Here is a 25,070-nt window from a genome sequence, read left to right on the forward strand (position 1 = left end):
GACGAATACAGAACTCTACCCTCGTGATATTGACTACCACTCCCCTCGGTAATTGCCTTATGACCTGACTTGGCCTCCTCGGACAGATATGCATCCTCGGATGGGCCACAGGCCCAACGATCTTGACCTTAATGGGCCTATTGATCGAATGGCCCCCACAAGATAAATTTATAAATTGAAAAGAAGTGAGAAATACTAAATTTATAATTAAATGCATCATGCATATTACCTAGATTCTAGTATTTGTCTTTAGTTAGTAACAACAACCATGATAATATATATGATTCTTATTTTATTTGTAGATCATGAAAAAATCAATTACAATGCTTGATTTTTTCAAAAGAAAAGATTCAAATTCTTCCGAAGTCAATGTGGGATTGCCAACAACTAAAGTTGCTATTCCAATTCTAGAAAATGTGGATATTTGAATTCTAGAAAATATTCATTCCCCAATTTAGGAAAATGTTAGTTTTCCATTCTCAAGAAATATTCATTCCCCAATTCCAGAAAATGCCAATATCCCAATTCCGAAAAATAACCATATCTCTCAAACACAATTACAAAAAGTTGATAGTTTATTAAGAAACAATGATTTTTGGGTATTTGTCTTGATTGATAGTTTATTAATACTATATGGATGTGTATTTGAAATTTTTTTTTTGCTTATCTCTAGCCCCCCCCCTCCCCCCCAGCTTGAAATCCTGGATCCGTCCTTGCCTATGACCAAAAATCCCAAGCTCCGCCTCTCACATTTTGGTGGGGTTGGTGTTGGTAATGTGAGCCATTGGATTCGAGGAGCTGATTGACCAAATATGTAGAGCACAACGATTTTGGTTGGTGTTGGGTTTCGGTTTAAACCCAAAAATTGTTCACCGAATACTCTAACAGTGGAGTTTCAGAAAAAGAGATCTCTTTGTTAGATTTGAGTTACGAAACTGAAGGAGATGAAAGTTTTCTTTTGTGATTGTTGTTACTTTTTTCTGTTTTTATTTTAAATTTCTTGGTTTTTTTTTTTTTTTTTTTTTTTTTTTTTTTTTTTTTATGTGGATTTGATGATTTTTTTGAGTTTATGGGTTTGATTTGTTGGAGATTTCGGTGGAGAATAGAGATTTTGTATATATTTTTGCATGTTTATTAGCTAAGAAAATGCAAGAAAAGAAAAGAAAATCTTGATTATTTTAATTTTCTGGGCAACCATACATGTTCTTTCTTGAAGAAAATGAAGAACATGTTATTTTGTTCTTCCGAAAATAATGACAAGAAAAAAAAATTAATTACTATTTTTAAGTAGATTGTATTTAATTAAAAAAAAATTCAATTAAAATTAAAATTGAGAAATTCAAAAAAAAAACTTTTATTTTTAATTAATTTATATGCTATTGTGGTATTTTAAAATATTTTTTAATGACCACGTCAGCTCCCTAATTAGCCACATCAAAACATCTAACATGCCAACAATGTGCTCCGTTTGCCATGTATGCATTTTCTGTTACTAGATTGACGTCTGGGACCAAAATGGAAATGGTTTTTCATTTTCAGGGACTGAGGTAGGCTCAAAATCAATTTAAGGACCAAAATGAGAATAAACCCAAAATGTAAGGACCAAAAGTGTATTTTCGCATATTTTAGGGTGATTTGAGAGTCTTACACCGAAAAAAATTTCGCATATGGGAAATTCAGACTTCAAATTAAGAATCTATGCGAAGAATTATGTGGGAAAGCAGAAATTTGTAAAAAATATATCATTTTGAAAAAAGTCCATAGTTATGGTCAATAATTAGTTTGGAGAGAGAGAGAGAGAGAGAGAGAGAGAGATTGCTTTTGTGGTGATTCATTGATTATATAATGTTTTGGAAAATGTCTAGGGGTTTTTTTTTTCTGTTGAGCATAGACCATATTTTTGTTAATTAGCATTTCTAGTCTTAGAGCATCAGTTGTGCTAAAAAAAAAAAAAAAAAATTCTATTTTCACATGTCAAAAAGTTATTTTATCTATTTTAACATACCATTTTTCAATTCATCTACATCAAATGTTCTATTTTTTTTATACGAAATATTAAAATAATATATACACCACAATAAAATAACCTAAAAAAAAAAACTCATACAAATAAAATAAACAAACAAATAAATAAATTCAATACCCACAGCCACCACCACCACCACTACCCACAGCCCACCACCGAATTGGAACCCCACCACCACCCACAGCCCACCACTATCACAAACCCACCACCACCCAAAATCAACCAACTACCACTGACCACCGTAACCAAAACCCAAAATCAACCTAGTACCACCTACCACGGTAACCATAACCACTAAAATCAGCCCACAACCACCATAACCCACCAAAATCAGCCACCACAACCCATCAAAAATCAAACCATAACCACAAAAAAATCCATAACAAAAAAGAAAAGAAAAAAGGAAGCAGGTGAGCGACATGGCTAAGGAGAAGGGCAATGGGTGGCATGGTTGAGGAGGAGGATAAAAGATCAGCGGCGTGGTTGAGGAGGAAGACAATTGGTGTTGTGGCTAAGGTGGAGGGCAAGATCGGCGGCTTGTGGCTGAGGAGGAAGGTGAGATTGGTGGCATGGGGTAGCAGATTGGCAGCGTGGGGTGGTAGATCGGTTGTGGCTGAGGAAGAGAGAGTGAGAGAGGAAGACAGTGAGAGAAGTTTGAGAAGCAACAGACAAGGAGAGAGAGAGATAGATACGTGGAGGAGAGATAAAATTTTAATATAATAATAATAAATAATTATAGCATTTTTTACCGTACAATTCCATTTGTAGAATTGTATTGTAACAAATGCCAAAATTATTTGGCATTTGACATATTTTATGAGGCATTTTTTTGTGTATGGTGTGGTAGATGCCAAATTTTTGGCATTTGGAACACCTGATACTAATGCTCTTACCAAACACTAGAAAATGCAAGAAATTTTGCTACCGAAACTAACATAGCATTAATGCTCGTAACTTACATTCCTACTGTATTCATCTAGGCTTCTTATTTCTCACTTAAATGCTTACCAAAGTGTAGTAGGTGAAATGTTAGTCCTAATATTTCATTTCATGATTGAGAGGTGACTATAATTGAGTTAAGGATGATGTTGGATGCTAAGTCCATAGTGTATTTGTTACCTTAGGCCCAAAGTCTTCTTTTTCAAAAGGGCTTTTTCCACTTGGGCTTATGATACCAATTAGGCTATGGTCTTATGAACATTTCAAGTTAAAATATACATTTGGATTTAGGGACAAGCCTCTTATATGTGAGGACTTCTTTTTTTTTCTTTTTTTTTTAATCCCACAACATCTTAGGGTATATCATAACTTTAGGGCCATCCCTTCCATTTTATACCTTAAATTTGTCCTTTAGAATTAGGTGAATACATGGTATATGTTTGAACAAACAAGAGAAAAGGGTATCCTTTGTGATAGGGTTGAGGATCTCTCTAGTGTAGGTAGGCTCCCTAAGGCTAAAGGGATAGATAAGTAGGTCACTTACAACTAGATGAGCTATGATTTCAACTGAGGGCCTAAGTGGACCCCATAGTGGATTGGTAGCAAACCTTTAACGTACTCAAGGCCCATAATTGGCGATGACACCAATTGTGAGTTGGTGGGATGAACTTCGGAAGATTTAGGCCCGAATGGAGCCTTCCACCTTCCCACTCGTCACCAACCGAGGTTAAGGGACAAAAGAACAAGTGAATGTGCGTGAAAACAAGTATTGAAAACGCTTTTATTAAGGTTAAGAAACAACACACATAGGAATTAAACTCATAACCCCCAATGGAGTCGCCACCTAGTTTTTGCAATGGTCTAGGAATCATATATATAGCGTCCCTTCGAGAATGACCTTTTGATCTTTACTACCAGAGATATGGGTTCAAAATTTAAGTACGCTCTTAAGAAGGTGTTAGGCACCCAAGATCGCCTAACTCTAAGGTTAGCCTCCAATCATTGTGTCTTATATCTTAATCTTATTAAAAGCATGTTCAATGCTTGTATTCTAACTCACACACACACACTAGCATACATCTAAGCATTCAACATGGCATCATTCATCCCAAACCCTAACTGTACATCTAATCATGGCATCTCATCACAAACCCTAGCATACATCTATCATGGCATCTCATCACAAACCCTAGCATACATCTATCATGGCATCTCATCACAAACCCTAAAATACATCTATCATGGCATCAACGCATATTCAAGGCAGCAACATAAACAATCAAATCAAGGCAGAAACATAAGCATAAGGAAAGATCCAAGCATTCGTATTCATCTCTAATATCAACACAAGATCATATCACAAATGCATGAGCATCTCCAATGCATGACTTACCTTTCACTTACCTGCAGCAACACAACATCCATGGCATTCATGCATGAACATGTGAATGGATGGTATTAAAACTAAGAAACCCTAAGCCAAACCCTAATCTAAACTTGTGATAACAAACAAGCATGTGAAAAGATGGAGAGGCTTTTATCTTCTTCATTTCTTACGTGCGTGGGCTCTTGCCTTGGGTTGACCTTGGTCTCCTTCTCTATCACTATCTCTACCTTTTTTCTACCGTGCCTGCATGTTCAATTCCTGGAGGATATGTGCATAAGTAGTCTTGATTGTTGGATCCATCGAAGATGGTGAAAACTCGCTGAGGAGTAAATGCTCATGGGAAGGAATCTTCATCCTCTCATGACTTGCTTGGGGATGAGAAACCCGCCGAGGAGCAGTATGGATGGACTCGCTGAGGAGTAGCGTAAATGTGTGATCCACTAGAGAAGAATCTTTTGCTTCCTACATGGTTCATTGAGGATTTTGAGAGAGAATCTTTTGCTTCCTCGTTGGGGGTTTTTAGGTGTATGAGACTCACTAGGAAAGAATCTTTTGCTTCCTTACTGGGGATACTTTAGGGAAGAATCTTCTGCTTCCTCTCTAGGGACTTGCTTTAATGTGCTTGGGTCCATCGGGGAAGAATCTTCTACCTCCTCCATGGATATGACACTTGATATGCTTGAATTCTTGAGGGAGAGTCTTCTGCTTCCTCTAAAGGGATGATGTTTGATAGGTTTGATCTTGCTTGAGGAAGAATTTTCTGCTTCCTTCACTGGGGATATTGCTTAAGATGTTTGAAATATTGAGGAAGAGTCTTATGCTTCCTTACTGAGGGTGATGCTTGATAGGTTCGATCCATTTTAGGAAGAATCTTCTACTTCCTTATTAAAGATAGTGTTTTTGATATGCTTGATCTGCTGGGGAAGGGTCTTCTGCTTCCATCGTGGGGATGGTGTTTTTGATGTGCTTGAATCACTGAAGATGGTTCTCGATGTGCTTGATCCACTAAGGATAGTTTTTGATGTGCTTGATTGGGGGAAGAGACCGCTCACTAAGGAGTCTTTTGATAATTTCGTGCTTAATTGTGGTAATCTCAAGATGTCCCTCCCTTTTTGAAAGAAAGAATTTTTTTTCACTATTCATGACTAAGCTACACGTAGTTTAGTGGTGAGGCCTAAACTACACGTAGTTTAGCCATTAGGTGTGTTCCTGCCTTTTCATTTTCTCCAACGGTTACCAATCGTTTTTTTTTTTTCTACTTCATTCTCTTCATCTCCCTCACCTCTTCATATTCTCCATAACTCTTCTTTTTTCTCTCTACAAAAACCTCCCTCTCCTCTTTCTTTTCCTCACTTCCTAATCCTCTCAAACTCTTTCATCTTCTCTCATTCTCTCATCATCTTCTCCAATGGCACCCAAAACCAAGAAGTCCTCCTTCATCCTATCTTCTGATGCCTTCCATCTCACCCGCTGGAGGGAGTAACGAGGCTAGTGGGGCCTCCACTATTGACATATCCGTCAGAGAATCATATTCCCATGGGTGAATCTATAACTTTTCTCATTTTTTCTCATTTTCAAGTTTCTCTCTGTTCTTCGGTTTTGATGTGTTTTTGGCCATGTAAATGCTTGGGTTTCGCTATGGGATGGGTTTAGATGAATACCTAACATCTTAGGAGGGGTAGGAACATGTCTAGTATTGATTTTGGATGATGCTTCTTTGAAAATGTCGAAAAACTGCTTTTGTCTATGTTCTTATATGTGTGGGCTCGGGCCTGCATACACAGCTTACATTCATGTGTACGTAGTTCTGTTCTTGCGTACGTAGGTCTGTTCTTGAGGCTCTGCTTACGTGGGAATGGACTTGCGTACGCGGGTTTTGACCCGCGTATATGAGATGCCTAGCAGAAGCCCTACTCTACTCATTTTCACTTATTTTTCAACCATTTCACTTCCACATGCAATCCTAACACATTTTCATCATTTTTGCATCCAATTATCATTATATCATTCTTTCATCAAAATATAATATTTTATAAATTTTACTTGAATTCGGAATCTAATGTCATCCTCTTCTTTTTTGCATTCACCATCCCCTTATGTAGGTAGGGGAAGCACCAATAAGGTGGTGGAGTGGTTCAACCTTCTTGTCCCCGAAACCAGAGGCTATATCTAGGAGGCAAGCTTCGAGCCTATCATCGGTCTTCTTCCAGAGAAGTTTGCAAGTGCTACCTTGGCGCAGTGCCTCATTAAGAGGTGGTGGGACACTACCCACACCGTTCATATTGCCAAGCAAGAGATGACGGTGACTCCCTATGACTTTTACCGTATGACTGGCCTTAGCTTCGATCGAGCCATCATCAGTTTGGACGGTATGTCGGGCATCTAGCTGGGCCTTGACATGTTGGGGAGGAAGTACTCCAATGAGACCATCCGCTACTTCAACTTGGTGTCGGATTACATGTTCCTCCTATAGAGGACCACGGAGGAATGTGTCTATATGGCTAAGGCCTTCCTTTTCCACTTGTTGGGAGCCTACCTCTTTGCCAATGGCGGGCAAATGGTGTCTTTAAGGTGGCTTACCCTCTTCCAGGATTTTGGAGAGACACTGAGGGCCAACTGGGGGCAGGCATGTCTTGCCTATCTCTACTCCACTCTTGATATTCTCAGCCGGGGCACCTTGCAACTACTTGTGGGGCCTTGGAAGCTTCTTGATGTTAGTTATCTTTTCATTCTTTGCACCTTCACTCATAGCTTGTAGCTTGCAAACTGTATTGTCTTGAAAACTATCATCTTGCAAACGGTCATCTTGCAAACGAGACCTTGCAAACTGTCATCCTTTTAACTGTCATCATGTATCTAACCTATGGTTTGTGCTTTTTTTGCAGTGGTAGGTTGTTAGGTATGGCCTCATAACTCCAAGCACTAACTTAGTTCTAAGGGAGTTTCCTTAAGTGAAGGCCCATCTTGCTAGGTTAACTTCGGATGAGGTAAGTTTAAGAGTTCTAATTGTTCATGCCTCTTCATGCATTTCCTTTAGAATACTCTTCTTCTAACCTTGTGTCATTATAGGTTAATTGGACTCCATGGGCCCGCCAGCCCCTTCCTTCTTCTCTGCCGCTCTTTTTGCTTCAGAGTTTACCTTACCCTTTGTTGAAGGGTCAGGCTTGAGGGCGCTATACCTAGTGGAGAGAGTGCAATGCTAGCTGGTGGGTAAAAATGAACCATAGATTCCAATGGACCCTCCTAAGTTCATGCTTGCCCCACACTCCATGACTGATGTTGAATACAACTTGTGGGGGAGCGACGTTTCCTATGCCGAGCGGCTTCTTGAGGGGTTGGACTATGAGGAGTTCAACATTACTCACCTCATGCCTTCCCTTACTATTCAAGTATATGCTTAATCCTTTTTTTTTTTTTTTTTTTTTTTTTGTCATGACTACTAATGTGGGAAATTGTAACAAGGGGGACTTGCTACCAATGAGCCCATTAATCCTCCACACCTCCCTTGGATGGTATATGCTTATGGCCAGATGGATTGGCTCGGGAGTGTGCCATGCCCCGTAATCCTAATGTCATTGGCTATTCTTTCCTTCCTAACACTCGAGCGGTGAGTTCTTTCTCCTTTTGTCCTTATCTTTTTGCAAAATTTCTTTGTTTGTTTTAGTCACTAACTTGTCCTTCTTTGAACCGAAGCCCACTATCCAAGAGAATGAGGAGTTGGTGTGGCTGGTCGGGAATCTCAAATTGGAGGTGACCAACTACTCGAGGGAGCTATACGGTCCTGGAGAAGTGACCCATCTACGTGGTGGTGATGATGATGATGATGATGGTGAGGAGGAGGACTCGGAGGCGACTCCTAGCTATCGATTAAGGAAGAGGCAGCACTATTGATTACCTGTAGCTCAAGACACATATAGGCATACAACACACAACTTTTTTCTTTTTCTTTTTTGCTTTTATATATATATATATATATATATATATATTATTCCCTTTAGCAGACATTTTGGATTAAGTTTAAGACAAAGGATTGTATTTAAGAACATCTTTTTACATTTATGCTTTTAATTAGGAACTTAGTACTTAATTTACAAGATATAAATTGTATGTTTCTATACAACTTTGCTTCTTTGATGCTTGCAATCTTATGCTTGGAATGTGCCTTGAATGATCCTTTAGGCTGCAGGAACCCTTAGGAATGCCTTGGAGTGAAAAACTTTACTCAAAACAAGGGAACATGGGCTTCTGCCAAGCGTCATGCGTATGTGGGGATGGGCTTGCATACGCAGCTTTGACTTTGTGTATGTAGGGTTGACCTTGCATACGTGGGTCGTAAATCAGAAAAACCCTAACCGACATACTTAAGTATAAAAGTAGCCGTTTGAGCCCAAAACCCTCACCCACATATTTCCAACCTAGAGAACACTTTTTTGAGGTCTCCCATTGGCAGAAAACTCTTCACTTGATGTCTTAGCTTGGATTAGAAGGCTTGGTCCCAATTTCAAGGATTCCATTACTCCCTATGGTCTTTCTTGCATCTTTCCCTATCATCAAATTAGGGTGGATGAACCTCTTCTTCATGCTACTGCCAACTATTAAGTTCCTTCTCGGCATGTATTCAGCTTCAATGGAATAGAACTATGCCCTACTATTGAGGAATTTGCTGCTATCATGGGTGAACTGAAGATTAATGACCTTATCTTCCCTACAATGGTTGGGGATCTTCCTTCCATGCTGTGAGTTGTGTTAGGTGTCCCTGCTGCCACGACAAATAGGTGGTGTGTCTTTGGGAAGCTTAACCTTAAGTTGGTTTTTGAGTATTTTTCCGATTCAACCCTTCCCGAGGGTAAGAGGCCACGCTCGTACTCTATTCGTGCCTTTTGCTTATGTGCTCTTGCAAGGTATTTCTTGGTTCAAAACTTGTATTGTGTGGACCTTCGAATATGCATGATAGCTTATGAGCTAAAGAGAGGTAATCCGATGGGCTTGATCTTGGCGGAGACTCTCAATGGCTTGGATGCCTTTCATAGGAAGGAAGCAAACTTCTTTGCGGGAAGTCCTATTCTCCTTTAGGTATACCCATCGAGGCACTTTATATTGTCTTTCATCATTATTTTATTTATTTTTTTCTCATGCTCTCTCTCTCTCTCTCTCTCTCTCTCTTTTTAATATGGCTACAAGAGAGACTTTAGTTGCTTCAACCACCAACCATTACTCTTAGCACCTACCTCCCTAGGCACCTTAGGGATCGCCAACTTCATCGAAATGACATGGGCTTTGAGGCGTATATGGAGCTTATGAGTCACCTCAAGGAGACCAACATTTAGCAGGTCATGGAATGGTGGCATATCTTAAGCAAGGTCCATAGTTGCTGCAAGGACCACTGTGTGACTTTAATTGGGCTTCAATGTTGCTCTTCCTACTCCACTTGTCGTATTTTAAGGAAATTTGGAGAGCATTAAGGAGCTCCTGATGATGAAAGGGCCTACTATGCCGCAGTGTTCACCAATAGGATCTTGGGCAGAATCAGTGAGGCTTGGTCACGTCATAGGGTGATGAAAGACATCATTCCTCCCAAATACATCTACCCTATTGCAAGGTACAAGCAATGGTTAGAGGATGACATGAAGTGGATTTTGAAGGATGAGAAGGCTTGCATGACGACTAGGAGGACTAAGTTATGAGCTAAAGAGAGGTAATTCAGTGGGCTTGATCTTGGCGGAGACTCTCAATGGCTTGGATGCCTTTCATAGGAAGGAAGCAAACTTCTTTGCGGGAAGTCCTATTCTCCTTCAGGTATACCCATCGAGGCACTTTATATTGTCTTTCATCATTATTTTATTTTTTTTCTCACGCTCTCTCTCTCTCTCTCTCTCTCTCTCTCTCTCTCTCTCTCTCTCTCTCTCTCTCTCTCTCTCTCTCTCTCTCTCTTTTTGATATGGCTACAAGAGAGACTTCAATTGCTTCAACCTCCAACCGTTACTCTTAGCACCTACCTCCCTAGACACCTTAGGGATCACCAACTTCATCGGAATGACATGGGCTTTAAGGCGTATATGGAGCTTATGAGTCACCTCAAGGAGACCGACATTTAGTGGGTCATAGAATGGTGGCATATCTTAAGCATGGTCCATAGTTGCTGCAAGGACCACTGTGTGGCTTTAATTGAGCTTCAATGCTGCTCTTACTACTCCACTTGTCGTATCTCAAGGAAATTTGGAGAGCATTAAGGAGCTCCTAATGATGAAAGGGCCTACCACGCCGCAGTGTTCACCAATAGGATCTTGGGCAGGATCAGTGAGGCTTGGTCACGGCATAGGGTGATGAGAGACATCATTCCTCCCAAATACATCTACCCTATTGCAAGGTACAAGCAATGGTTAGAGGATGACATGAAGTGGATTCTGAAGGATGAGAAGGCCTGCATGACGACTAGGAGGACTAAGTGACCACCTTGATATGCCCCATGTTTTACTTTTCTACACTTTTATGATTCTTATGTTTTGTTTTTTAATTTAATAAAGGAATGGAATGTTCCAAATCTCCTATGAAAACAATCTTATTATCCTTTAATTTGAGCAATGAGAGAATTTCCTTTTATTATCTTTGTTTTTTGTAATTATTATTCTTTTTTCTTTTTCCTTTACCATGTAATTTTTTCCCATGACGTCCCTTCGGGAATTTTCGCCATGCCCATGGTCTTCTCTCCTAATTTTTGCCTAGATCGCCTTTGCGGGTTTTCAATCTAGCGGGGTTCTTTTGCCTTAATTTTTTCCTACGTTTAATTGCTTAGTGACTTCCTCTTTGATTTTTAAGAGCCATTCAGTCCTCATTCTTCTCAAATTTTGCTTGACAAGCACCGTGTGATCATGAGTATCAATGTGATGATGAGCTATCTAGGGGTCAATTCCAGGCATATCTTTATAGGACCATGCAAACACCTCTTGAAATTTCATGAGGAGTTCTTGAAGATCTTTTCTTTCTTTTTCATTTAGAGTTTAGTCAATTTTAATTAAGCGTGGATTCTCATCATTGCCCAAATTAATAGTTTCAAGAGTTGGTTTCATAGGTTCAATTTTCTTTTCCAATTTTTTATTAATTTCATTTTCAAATTCATTCAAATCATTTAAATGCAGAATTTCAATGTTATGGGACACATCAAAGTAAGCCAAATCAGAATTCATCTTATTGAAAATATTGAAAAGTACATTAGAACTTGCATTACAAAACTTTTTCCCCAAGTTTTCATAAAATCCAACCCAAGTTCAATTGTTAATGGGCCCCACAATAGGCACGATGAATTTGGAAGTATCACTTGGCTCTTCATTAGTAATGGCGAACACATCCCCACTCGTCTTAATCTTGGTTTTTATTGCTTCAACATCCATGCAGTTCACCCAATCGACCTCTTCTTGTATCTCTTTGATCACCATGGTAGGCTTCTCCTTAAAAGTGAGCTTTTCATTAAAGAACATTTCCTAACCCGAATACACCTTTCTGTCTTTACCTACCCATGGTTTGGGGAAGTCACTATAAGGGAAGTCTCCCCCTTCTTTCACAAAGTTCCCATTGAGAATGCCATGATTTTTCTTGATTCTGTTGTAGTCTTCAAAGAATTTTAGACCCTCCTTGGTCACTTGAGTCTTGATATTGGGGAACTCAACTACCCATTTTCCTTCTTTTCCAAGGCCTATACCAAGCATGTATTCCATGTTTTTCATCATTGCAATCACCTTGTGGCTACAATAATGTTTTTCATCATTGAAAGTACCTATGACCTTCCTTGAAGTGTTTTCATATGCCCTTATAGTTAAGGGAGAAGGAATGATAGTCTCCATGTCTAGGCCAACATCGAGGGCGGTCCTAAAAGGACAAACATTTAAGGCGAATCCATTGTCAATAAGAACCTTTGGAACCTTGGCATGCATGCATTCAATGGTGATTTGCAAAGGTCTATTGTGAGTAGCTCCTTCGGGAGGGAGATCTTCATCGAAAAAAACAAGGAGAGGGTGTGAGGAACCCTCAACTCCCATGAGAGACAAAACTTCTTGTGGTGTAGTTTCTATGGGTACTTCTTTCCCATTCAAGGTGTCCAAGAGAGCCTTACGATGCATCTAAGAGGCCATGAGCAAACCCCATCGGACACATGAGCTTGGGTCTTCTTTAATTGGGTAAAGGGTTCTTTTTAATGTTAGGTTTGGTAATGATGTTAGGATTTGGGAGGGTTCTATTGTCTATAAGGTCTTGTATCTCGTGTTTAAGGCGAAAGCAATTGTCGGTTTTATGGCTAGATTTTTGGTGGTAATGGCAATATTCATTAAGGTTCCACGTGAAAGGTATGGTATTAGGCATGGGTGTGGGGTCTAAGGGTTTGATGAATCCTTTGGAGGATAGGTTTTCATATACTTGGGCGAGGGTCATTCCTAGGTCGAAGAATTCTTGGTGAGCTTTCTTTGGGTAGGCTAGTGTTTGTTGGGGTATGATGGCGCTTACATTTACGGGGTTGGGTGCTTTAATGGTGGTTCCTTCTCCATATGTCTTCTTGGTTGGAGGCTTGCTTTCCCCTTTCTCCAGTTGTCCATTATTGAGAGCGTCTTTGATTCTTGTCGCACAATCACATAGTTCTCTAAATAAGCAAATAGGTGATGACAAAAGCCTACTATTATAAACCGGAAGAAAATTCTTAATGCTCATGTTGATTTGGCCTTTCTCATTTGGCCTATTGACCATTCTAGGTGCCTTGTTCTTTCATCTAGTCATGTATTCGTAAGATGTCTCCCCCACACCTTGCTTGGTAGTCTCTAAATCCCATAGGGTCACATCGATCATGGTGTTGAAGATGAATTGGTCCACAAACAACTCCACTAGCTTATTCCACACCTTAGTTTTGCTTGGTTCAAGGCTATAGTACCACCTTGATGCACCTCCCGTGAGTGAGAAAGGAAATGCATGCAAAGTTTGCTTCTCATCTAGCCCTTTCATTTCAGCAATGCTTAGGTATCTTCTTATGTGTTGCTTCGGATCCCCAGTCCCATCAAACTTTTCTGCATCGAAGATCTTGAACTTGGGAGGCAATACAATAGGAGCCTTTGAGCTTACTCCCCCAATGTTATAGAGGTAATCATCCATTCCTTGTGCCTTACAGAAGGCAAGTTGCATCTTCTCCATCTTTTCCCTCATAGCCATGGTTTCTACGGTGAGCTTCTTAAATTTCTTATTCCTTTCATATTCCATTTTGTCATTTTCATCCCATTCTTCATCTTCCTCCTCATCATCATGGATTTCCACATATGGAGGCTTTTTGAGCTTAGATTCTTCCAACCTAGTGAGGTGCCCTCCCATTTTCTTAAGGGCCTCTCCATGTTTTTCCAAAGCCTCAAGGATCTTTTGTGCCATTGGGCCTTCCATAAAGGTAGCCATTGTTTCTTAGGGATTTTCTTCTCCTTGGTGTGTGTCCTCTATCTTGATCAAGCGCCTTCCTTTCTCTCGAATCCAAATGGGAGTGGGGATGTGTTTTCTTGACTTTGGTGGTGCAATTATGCCTGAAAAGAAGCCTCATTTCCATTAAGTTCATGTCCCAATTAATGGTTCCTTTTAAACTTTAGATGTCCTTGGAAAATTCTTAAGTTCATTTTGTTGAAGGCCCAATTACAATGTCACTCCTTTTTCTCTCATGGATCCTTGCCCCTTGTTTCATTGGGCTTTGGTCCATTTGCAATAAAGCTCTCATATTACTCTCATGGGCTTTCATTAGAATGCATTTAGGAATTTCCAACCCTTTTGTCTCAAACTTGGGCTTGCAATGTATTTGTCACTTTTGGGCTTCCCATTCTTTATTCAATATTTCATCATTATTTTTATTATTTATAATAGCCCTCTAGCTAGAATACATTGTAGCCTTCCTCTCAAAGTCTATGAAATTCTCATCATTTTGGGCCTAGGCATGCAATAAAGAGACCCAAGATTAAGGAAGTTCATTTTGGCTTTGAAGGATGTTGGTTGCTAAGTCCATAGCATATTTGTTACCTTAGGCCCAAAGTCCTCTTTTTCAAAAGGGTTTTTTCCACTTGGTCTTATGATAGCAATTAGGTTATGGTCTTATGAACCTTTCAAGTTAAAATATACCTTTGGATTTAGGGACAAGACTCTCATATGTAAGGACTTCTTTTCTTTTATCCCACAACATTTTAGGGTATACCATAACTTTAGGGCCATCCCTTCCATTTTTATACCTTTTATTTGTCCTTTAGAATTAGGTGAACACATGGTATATGTTTGAACAAACAAGAGAAAATGGTATCCTTTGTGATAGGGTCTAGGATCTCTCTAGTATGGGTAGGCTCCCTAAGGCTAAAAGGGATAGATAAGTAGGTCACTCACAACTAGATAGCCTATAATTTCAACCGAGGGCCTAAGTGGACCCCATAGTGGATTGGTAGCAAACCTTTAACATACTCAAGGCCCATTATAGGTGATGGCACCGATTGTGAGTTAGTGGGATGAACTTCGGAAGATTTGGGCCCGAATGGAGCCTTCCACCTTCCCACTTATCACCAATCGAGGTTAAGGGACAAAAGAACAAGTGAATGTGCATGCAAACAAGTATTGAAAAAGGTTTTATTAAGGTTAAGAAACAAGACACATAGGAGTTAAAGTCATAAACCCCAGTGGAGTCGCCATTATGGACACAAGGGGTTTGGGAGTTACCACCTAGTTTTTGCAATGGTCTAGAAGCCATATATATAGTGTTCCTTCGAGGAAGGACCTTTTGATCTTACTACCAGAGATATGAGTTTGGAGTTTAGGTACGCTCTTGGGAAGGTGTTAGGCACCCAAGATTGCCTAACTTTAAGGTTAGCCCCCCATCATTGTGTCTTATATCTTAACCTTATTAAAAGCATGTTCAATGCTTGTATTCTAACTCACATACACACTAGCATACATCTAATTATTCAACATGGCATCATTCATCCCAAACCCTAACCATACATCTAAGCATCTCATCACAAATCCTAGTATACATCTATCATGGCATCAAAGCATATTCAAGGCAACAACATATACAATCAAATCAAGGTAGAAACATAAGCATAAGGAAATATCTAAGCATTCATATTCATCTCTAATATCAACACAAGATCATATCAAAAATGCACGAACATCTCCAATGCATGACTTACTTTTCACTTACCTTGCAGCAATACAACACCCATGGCATTCATGCATGAACATGTGAATGTATGGTATTAAACTAACAAACCCTAAGACAAACCCTAATCTAAACTTGTGATAACAAACAAGCATGTGAAAAGAATGACAGGAACTTATAAGGCCTAAAACATATGAAAAAAAGGCCAAACAAAACAAACATGTGAAGGTAGAAACAAAACAAATAAAAAAATTAGGGTTTCTAAGCAACGGCATCACGCACGCTAGAATAGGTCTACGTATGCATAATCAAGCCTACTTGCGCAGGCTAGATCATGCATACGTAGATCCTTGCCCAGAAAACCCTAAAAATGCAGAAATAGAGCAGAACTTCAGAACAATGATTCTAACACCCTAACAAGCATTTTAAGCATACAAAAACTTAAACCTAACCTAGGAAGGCATATTAGAACATATCATAACAAACAAACAAAGCAAACAAGAGGATTTAAAGGTAGAAAATAAAAGAGAGGGAAAAGGAAAAGTTTAGACTAGGTACCTCACACAAAAGCTTTCCAAGCTTAATTTTGACTGTTCCCCTCGGTTAAATCTATTCACAAACCAATAAGAAAGTGATTAGCAACGTTAAATTAGAAGGATTGGGGCCAGAAAAGGCCTCAATCAAATAAAATTGACTTGAGGGTGTTTTGTGAAAAACTCCCTTTTGATTCACTATTTTTTAGTGCTTCTTAGGTTTTTCTTGTGGGATTTCTGTGTGTTTTGAAAATGTACCATGTAAGGCTTTTTATAGTTGAAAAAATGGGGTTTGGAACGGCTCCCAGATGATATGGGGTTCATTCCAAACCTCAGCTATTATTGCAGAAAACTTATATTTCTTATACTTCTGAAACCCTAGCTGCATACGTAGGAATGTGCTTGCATACGCATGCTTTAGCTTGCATAAGCAGGCCACAACCCACGTACGCAAGCCGAGGGCCTCTTTGGTCATTTTATTTCCAAAAATAGATTTTTGCTCATTTAAAAGGTTATGTTTTCCATTTTAACACTCCTCAAGTCAATTTAATATCTGATTAGGCTCTAAACTGGTGTCGGGCCTTAGAGTTTGAGCATCATTGGGAAACGGAGGCCTAAATCGTAAGGGGTACAAAATGTGGTGTCTACACCCAACATGCTAAACATGTTGAAGACTTCTCTACTTGGATAGAGGAATGCCCTAGTCAAATTAAGCACACGTGTGCCCACGATGTACTCTCTCTTTCTCATTCAGAGTAAGATTCATGTTTTCTTATCCAAAAAAAAAAAAAACATGAACCCAAAAGAAAATACTTGACCTAAACTCTAGATTTTTGGCCCATAGTAAAAATAGGTTGACTTGTGATACGACTCGTTTTTCTCAGGGTGGGTCACTGGTTAACTCATTTGTCATTTTTTTTTTTTTACTTTGGATTTTTTTTCTTTGTATTCATTTTTTACTTAGCAATAATAATAATTTTTTATAAATGCCAAGGCAAAAGGGCTCCCTAGCCCTCCTAAACCATTGAAGCCATACACTCCCCACACTAAATGGGAAGTTTATCAAAGCTGGAGATTACCAGCTTTATTGTGTATTCCTTGAACCTAGGTATGACCTAAAGCTGAAAAAGATGTTGCTAGGATTTGAATTATTCTTTAATTGTGATATAAGATTCCCAAAAGAGGTAGAAAGAAACATGGATTGGATTCCAACAGATTGAGCAGATTACATGGACCCATATGCTATGACTACTCTGTTGGGAGATGCTATTTTTAATATAGAGGAAGAAGAGTATTTGGAAGTCTATCCATGCACTAAATGGTCCAAGTGAAGAAGGAATTGAAGATGAAGATGAAGATAATGAAGAGGGAGAAGCCCATGATGATGATAATGAAGATGAAGATAATGAAGAAGGAGAAGCCCATAATGATGATAATAGGGATGAAGGTGATGATGATGAAGATGAAGATAATGAAGAGAGAGAAGCCCATGATGATGATAATGAAGATGAAGGTGATGAAGAGGGAGAAGCCCATGATGGTGATAATGAAGGGGGAGAAGCCCATGATGATGATAATGAGAATCAAGATAATGAAGAGAGTGTAGAGGTCTTTGATGAAGAAAATATCCATGGAGGAGAGGCCTTTCATAATGAAGATATAGAAGATAATAAGGAAGCCCTTGAAGGAGATTATGATGACTCTTATGGATAGTTTCATTCTAATTGATGTCAACCCAATGTCCCGCCCACGCTATGATAAGCATGGACTTGAGATCCATGATCTTGGTTCATTCCATAATTCAGAGTTGGCCTCATTGACTACATACACCAATGAAGAGGATGACATAGATGCAAGATTCGCACTACTTGAGAAGAATATAAAGTTTCATGACTTCAAGAAGCTAGCCTTAGATGTTTCTGAAGAAGATAATGAAGAGGTTGGATGCAACGATCCTAAATACTTCCCCCAATGTGTTCGCCTATTTGCCAAAAGGAAGCGTGACTTGTTTAAAGAATGGATGGATAATTTGAGCCAATCTGAAAGTTATACACTAGAAAGGGTAGTAGATGTGGAGGTCAAAGAAGAAGATGAAGATCACATGGATGAAGATCCCAAAGTGCTAGTGTTAAGAGAAGGAGGGACCCATGAGAAACAAGTTGCCATCACCGATGCCATAACTAAGTTGAAGAATTGGGCATGGGAAGGAGCCACCCACCCAATGGGAGATCCTTTGGTGAAGACCAAGCCAACCAAGTCATTGATGCAAGGCATTTCAAGTAACTATATGCCTATATCCTAATCTTCTTGTAACTAATTAGTTAGTTAGTTAGTTAGACGATTTCTTAAGCATTAGTCGATAGGATTTAGACACTTGACAACCATCTAGAGGCTACCAATTCCAAACAACAAGTAAAAGTAGCAGAATGTAAGCTCTTTGTAAATCAATTTTTGTATATGAATGAATTGTTAGCCTTTGTGTGCTATATGGCACTATGTATTCTTGCAGAGGTACTTATCCACCTATCAATGTGTTCTAAGCAACTTAGCCCTTTCATTGTTTCTAAACCATACACAAACATCCCATCACATTCCCTGCATTAGTCATACACCCCTACAAAAAAACATGTTGGCACACCATTTTGCAACCTGCATTTAACCTCACATGAAGGGTAAAAGAGTAATTTCACCTTGGAGATAAGTATCTTAATTGTGGCTATTAGATCCTTAATTTTGTTTCATCAAAATGATATTGATGTTGTAAAGATCAAATTGACTAATAATAAGCCTCAATTGGACCATCATGTCAATGCCTTGCCTCACGGCATACCCTTTGACCACCCATCTCGGCGACGCTAGCATGAGCCTATCGGTAAGCTCGGGGAGCTCAGGTGCTTTCTTTTTCGAATGAAGGAGGGTCATTTTACCCCTTGTACTTGACTAGAATCTGGGTCAATTTTAAGGGATTATTAAAGGTAAGTGAAGTCGCCACCAATCATTGGGTTTTTCTAAGGTGTGATTGGTCACTTAACTCTATTTGATTTTATTACCAATCCTAGGCTAAGAAAAATGTTGTTTTTCCTAATCTAATATGGATGGGCAAAAAATCTTGATTCTTGAGTTCGGAAGTCTGGTTACATGTGGGGAAGGTGTTAGGCACCCCACAACGTCTGTCCAAGGACAGTCCTTTGTTTTGGTAAAACCTTAATTTTCGGAGATTGGCAATTGAAAACAAGACATTGGCATTAGCTTTCGGGGCTTTGAACGCATTGGGTTTTGAGGTTTGGTTTTGCAATGGGTGTGGTCCCAATCGATGTTTTCTTAGTGCATTCAGGATTTGGTGCCAAATTTCCATGGTGAAAATTCGGAAACATTTCACCTTGTTTTCATTTCATAAATTCGGCGACACTTCGCCTCAGGTGCATCGTAGCACATAAAATACTATTCTCACCAAGCTTTCACTGTGAGAATATGGCAATGGAGGTGCCCCATTTTCACAGCGAAAATTCGGCAAAGTTTCGCATTTGGTGCGCTATGGCACATTGGCTGGGTTTCACGTCTATGTATATAGTGTGTATCAACATGCTTTTATTGAGATGAGCCGAAGCCCTTCAAAGCATCGAGCATGTTGATGCACGTCGCATACACGAGGAAACCAATGTCACTTAAGTGACATGGATCGGGACAATCACACCGCAATGACCATGCACACAGTATAGCATGAATATGCACCTACAGCAAATGCCTTGAGCACTTATCCACACTACAAGGTCAGGAGTGCTTGTGGTCAACGAGGGTCACTTGCAGAGTCTGTCATACAAAGTGCACAATCACCCACACACACATAGGCGCGCGCGCACACACACACACACATACATCATGCACAATGCTATCATGCAGAGCAGAAAAGTAAAGTAGGCATATGCCGACGTCCCCTAGGTGTGGCCCAACAAGGTACAGGAAAAGTGAATCAGACATTGTCACACCTAAGGAATACGGCCCAAAGCAAGGTGTAGGAAAGATAAGAGATACATGACTACATCCCTAGGGTATGGCCCAACAAGGTGCAGGAAAGATAAATCAGATGTTGCCTTACCCTAGGAATGTGGCCTAAGAATGGTACATAGAGGATAAGCCTAATACAATGCTCTAGAGAAGAGGCTAAGAGAGGGGGGTAGAAAGATATAAACGGTCAGGGAGACTAGGCCTCTAATCTACTGAACATTGTGCTTTTTGGGCTTGTGCCTTCGTGCTTGCGTCTAGGAGGTTGTGCCCTCGCTCCAAACTTCCTTTGCTCCATGCATGTACATGCAATAAACAAGGAAACAAGCCAGCAAACAAGCCAAGAAAGGAGTAAAGACGATAGAAAGAGAGATAGAAAGCATGAAAAGAACATACTAACAAAAGGGCCAAACGGGGGCAAACAAACATGCTAAGCACACAGTGGGCAAGCAAATATGTTATCAAACAAAAGGTGGTGTCCTAGGAGGACAAATGTAGGTTTGGATCAGGTGTCCATAGTTCCATTATGTTGGAGTATGGACGACACACGTGTGCCATCAAGCAAAGTTCTTGAAGGGACTTAGGTTCTCATGTATCAAAGACGAGTGTGAACCCGCACGAGATAGTAGGAACTAGGCTTGATGACACAAGCAAGCAAGACTCATGCATGAACATGTAAGCAAGCGTGCAAAGATGCATAGAAACAAAAAGAGCCAATGGGGGCACAAGCAAGCAAGGGAAGCATATCATCACATGGAGCTACGAAAGGGTATGCATAGAGCAAACTAGCATCACAGAGATGCATCTCACAAGTGGCTACACCCAAACAAAGCCATACGGGGGTTGGATGTAACCACACAAGATCATGCCCACAAAGGGCGCTAAGCATGGCAAAGCCTAGAACTAGAGAGGCAAACATGGACATAAAGCATAGAAGCAAACAAGCATACACATGCATATAGGAGAATGATCTAAACCCTTTAATGTAGGCCTAAGTGTGTGGATGTAGGCCTAGACCACGGGATCTAGATCTACAACCCACCAATAAGGCCCAAAACTCAAGAAAGAGGGATATTAAGGATAGAAGGGCTACAATAGCACATGGCATAGCAACCAAACATGTACATCTAAACATAGGCAAGATACGGGGCCTAAAAAGACATAGATCCTAACATAGGCATGACAATGAGCACATAAAAGCATAGATCTAAGCATAGGCATGACAAAGGGCACATAAAAGCATAGATCTAGCCATAAACATGGAAACAAGCATGGAAACATGTAGATCTAAACATAGGCATGGAAGCAAGCATAGAAACAAGTAGATTTAAACATAAGCATGGTATTTAGACATATCCTAACCCAAGAAGGCTAAGCCAACAACATCAAAATAATAAATCATGATAAAAAGCTAATAGACATGCTGAAAAAGCAATAAAACATGTTATTTAAGCAACAAAAGCTAGAAAAAAAGCTTGATGAAGCTTTGTAAAGAAAGGGGTGTGGATTGTAGCTAAAAAGCTACATCCACACCCCTAAAGCTCAAATCCAAGGTATGGAACCAAGGAGAGAAAGATTGGGTGCAAGAACACTACCTTGTAATTTTGGTGAAAAGAGAAGAATCAAAGGTGTTTTGATGTGTTTGGAGGTGTTTTTGGAAGAGAAATGACATCATTTTTTGTCTAAGTGTATTTGAGATGAGATGACATGAGGGCTGTGGGCATGTGTATATAAAAGAGTAGAAATGAAAGGATGAATGAAAATGCAAAGAGTCTTATGTGTGTGAGAGAGAGGAAAAATCTTTGAAACATTGAACCAAATGAAACAAATAGTAGTTTTGAAACATTGAATTAAAGGAAACAAAAAATAGTCTTGAAACATTGAGCCAAAGGAAATAAAGAGTCTATATTTTTAAATTTGTTTTTATCTCTAATGTGGTTTAAGAGTATTTCAATTATCTTTAAAGAATGTGCCACATGGCGGAATCTCATGCTCTCTCATAAGGTTTTGAAACCCGAACTGTTCATTGAACCGTAAAAGGGAGAGGTTCAAGGTTTTTAAGGTTGAACCGAGGTCGAACCGTGATGGTTTTGAAACCCAGACCGTTCATTGAACCGTAAAAGGGAGAGGTTCAAGGTTTTTAAGGTTGAACCGAAGTCAAACCGTGATGACGTCATAATTAATTTAATAATTATTTTAAATATAAATAAATACATTAAATTAGTAAAAATAGAAAAATTAGATAAAATAGTCTCCAAATAAATATGAGATTTATCTTTCAAATATATTTTTCATATCATAATTTTCATAAGACACATAAAAAATATTAAATCTTAAGCAAACCTAATAAATAAACAAATAAATAAGTAGATAACAATATTATAGTGGATGATATAATGAGTTTTATACTCATTATATCATCCACTATAATATTGTTATGAGAATACTGCGGACATCTCATTTCTCTTTTAAATTTCTTATACTTTTAAAAGAGAAATGATATGTCCACAACATTTTTGCAATAAATCCTAAGTGACAAGTTATTATTGTTGAGTTAAAAAATAATTTCAATGCTAAATTTAAATTTGAACCAATAATAACTAACCATCCATAATTTGTTGTAAAAATATTACGGATGTAGTACTTTAGCTTTTCAAATTGCCTAAGTACAATCCATTTTTCCTTTTTCTGTTTCTTTTATTTTTTCTTCCTTTTTTCTCCACCATTTGATTGATTGATTTATCTCCACCACTGTTTATAATTCTACATCTTTATCTATTTCTTTTTTCTTTTATTTTTTTATTAATATCTTAAATTTTTCTCATCCACCCATTTAAAAATTTTACTTTCCCAATGCCCCTTTTACTTTCCCAATGCCGCCTAGTTGCCTACACTGGTACACGTATCTTCAGTGTTCCCTCTTTCTCTTTTTTGATGAACCCTCTTCACAAGTCTCCTCAGTCTCACAAAACTCTTCCTCTACCTCCTTCTCAGTTTCACTCACGGAAACAATCATGGTTTTTTTTTTTGGTCAAAAACTCTTGTAGAGCATTACATTGTCACTGTGCAGTGGCTACTTCTTTCTTCTTTTCTTTTCTTTTTCTTTTTTTGTCAAAAAAAATTTCACAGAAGCTCTCATTGCCGAAAAGAAATTTTCGCTTGAAACTATTCAGAACATTGATGCGAGTTCAACATTTGACAGAATGTTATGGTTGAAGCTTCAACAATGGTGATTTGGTGCTATGAGTCTATAATGTTTTTACTTTTTTTAATAAAAATAGCTCTGACTTGAACCGCCAGAACCGCTCACGGTTCACGGAATCAGGCGGTCGGACCACGATTCGTACGGGTCCCTGCTTTTTTTGCATGGAGCGGTTTTTGATGTTTAACGGACCGTAATTCTGAGCGGTTCGAGGTTTTTCCAGTCGGACCGTACGGTTCGATCCGGGTTTAAAAACCTTGATATGAGGTCTCTGCTTTTATATATAATATATGACGATGATGATTATTGATATTTTAGTTGTTTATTGTGTCAAGTTGTACTATTATTTTCAAGTGTCAACAACACAATTATGAAATATTAAAAGTCATTTTTTATATGAAGTAACACATTTCATTATCATTTAAAGGAATGTCTTAAGGTATGTTGATTTAGGCTAATGTAAATGGTGGTGACAATTGATGAATGTGGGAAACCAAAAGCAGTGGCGGAAAGATGGTGGAAATAGGAACGTACTAATTGTTTGTCTTTGGGTGGTGATGTTGATAATAAGATACATTGACATATTTGATGGTTTATAACAATTGCAATGCCGATGAATGAATTAGAACGAGGAAAAGACTTTAAGTTCGATTCTTTTAAGTATAACACGTTAGGTTTTTTAATAATAAATAATAAATAATCCAAAGTAGAATTGTATTTAATTATTTTTTTGAAAAGTTATATTTCATTGATCAATATAACTATGTATTTGAATTTTAATTGAAAATTTTAAGATTCTGCAACTAAAAAAATTTGTACTAAAGCTTTTTTTCTTTTTTCTTTTTTGGTAAAGAAAAAAGAAGGCAGTTAGGCTCAGCCAACCCCCAGGGCAGGGTGCACAGAGGTGGATGCCCACCAACAATCGGCTATGGGGGAGACTTGAACCCAAGCTTGACAAGCAGGGCTAGGAGCTCCTTACCACTGAACCAACCGATGTGTTGCTCCTGTACTAAAGTTATACACTTAAAATTATGTGCTTTACATACATACTCTTGTGTCCAAGTCCAAGTGTTCTATACTTTTAACAAAATAGGCCGTGATTAGGCGGAGACTCTTGTGTCCAATTGTTCTATTTGTGTTCACACAACAGGCCATGACATCAAAGGCAAAATAGACCCATTGTAATAAATTTGTTTTCACATACTCATTCTTCATCCCAACTAATGAAAAAACAATTTTTTTTTTTTTTTAAGGAGAAATGACAATGTTGACACTTGACAGTTTAAGAAAAGATAAAATGTACTGTTGATCCTTAATTTGGTGCAGGTTCTCATTTTTAAAAGATTGGGATCAAGTTCTTCCATCTATTTTTATATTTGTGTGACTAATGAAATAGGCACCCCATTTTTAAGGACCAAATCAAACAAGGCACATATTTTAAGTGACAAAAATCGAACTAACTCGATACTGAGAGATCAAAATTGAACCAACCTCATATTTACAGTACCAAAATAAAACTCACCTAAATTTCAGGGACGAAATTGTACCCTTTTTGAACTTCAAGGCACAAACCCGAATTTTTCAAATTTAAAGCACCAAAAATATATTTTGACTTTAAGAAAACTAACACATGCATCCTAGATAACTTTAGAAATAGTCACCCTTGCAAAATATCTAAGGTAATTTAATCAAAAACGATAAAAGGCTTTAAACTTGAAGGTAATATATTTCGAAGCACGATAGTCACCCTTTGCTTAATTATTTGATTTTTTTTTTTTTTTTTTTGGTTTATGAACTTCCTTACTTGACAGCCATATGGCTAAAGGGCCTAA

General features: G+C 38.6%; 1 protein-coding gene across 1 annotated transcript; it reads left to right on the top strand.

Moving 5' to 3' along the window:
* The first annotated feature begins 15,380 nt into the window (after positions 1–15,380).
* On the top strand, positions 15,381–17,747 carry LOC126712804 (uncharacterized). Its single transcript, XM_050412279.1, has 3 exons — positions 15,381–15,428; positions 17,316–17,481; positions 17,542–17,747. The coding sequence occupies exons 1-3, from the start codon at positions 15,381–15,383 to the stop codon at positions 17,745–17,747; spliced, it is 420 nt and encodes a 139-aa protein (XP_050268236.1).
* The last annotated feature ends 7,323 nt before the right edge of the window (positions 17,748–25,070 follow it).

Source organism: Quercus robur, chromosome 1 (genome assembly GCF_932294415.1).
Source record: "Quercus robur chromosome 1, dhQueRobu3.1, whole genome shotgun sequence".
Lineage (NCBI taxonomy): Eukaryota > Viridiplantae > Streptophyta > Magnoliopsida > Fagales > Fagaceae > Quercus > Quercus robur.

What these genes read in the sequence shown, in the direction of transcription:
- LOC126712804 (XM_050412279.1), top strand. Translation starts at nt 15,381, where the DNA reads ATGGCATCAAAGCATATTCAAGGCAACAACATATACAATCAAATCAAG. An exon ending in ACATATACAATCAAATCAAG is followed by an intron (nt 15,429 to 17,315) that starts GTAGAAACATAA and finishes TTTTTAATATAG; the next exon opens with AGGAAGAAGAGTATTTGGAA. An exon ending in TGATGATAATAGGGATGAAG is followed by an intron (nt 17,482 to 17,541) that starts GTGATGATGATG and finishes ATGATAATGAAG; the next exon opens with ATGAAGGTGATGAAGAGGGA.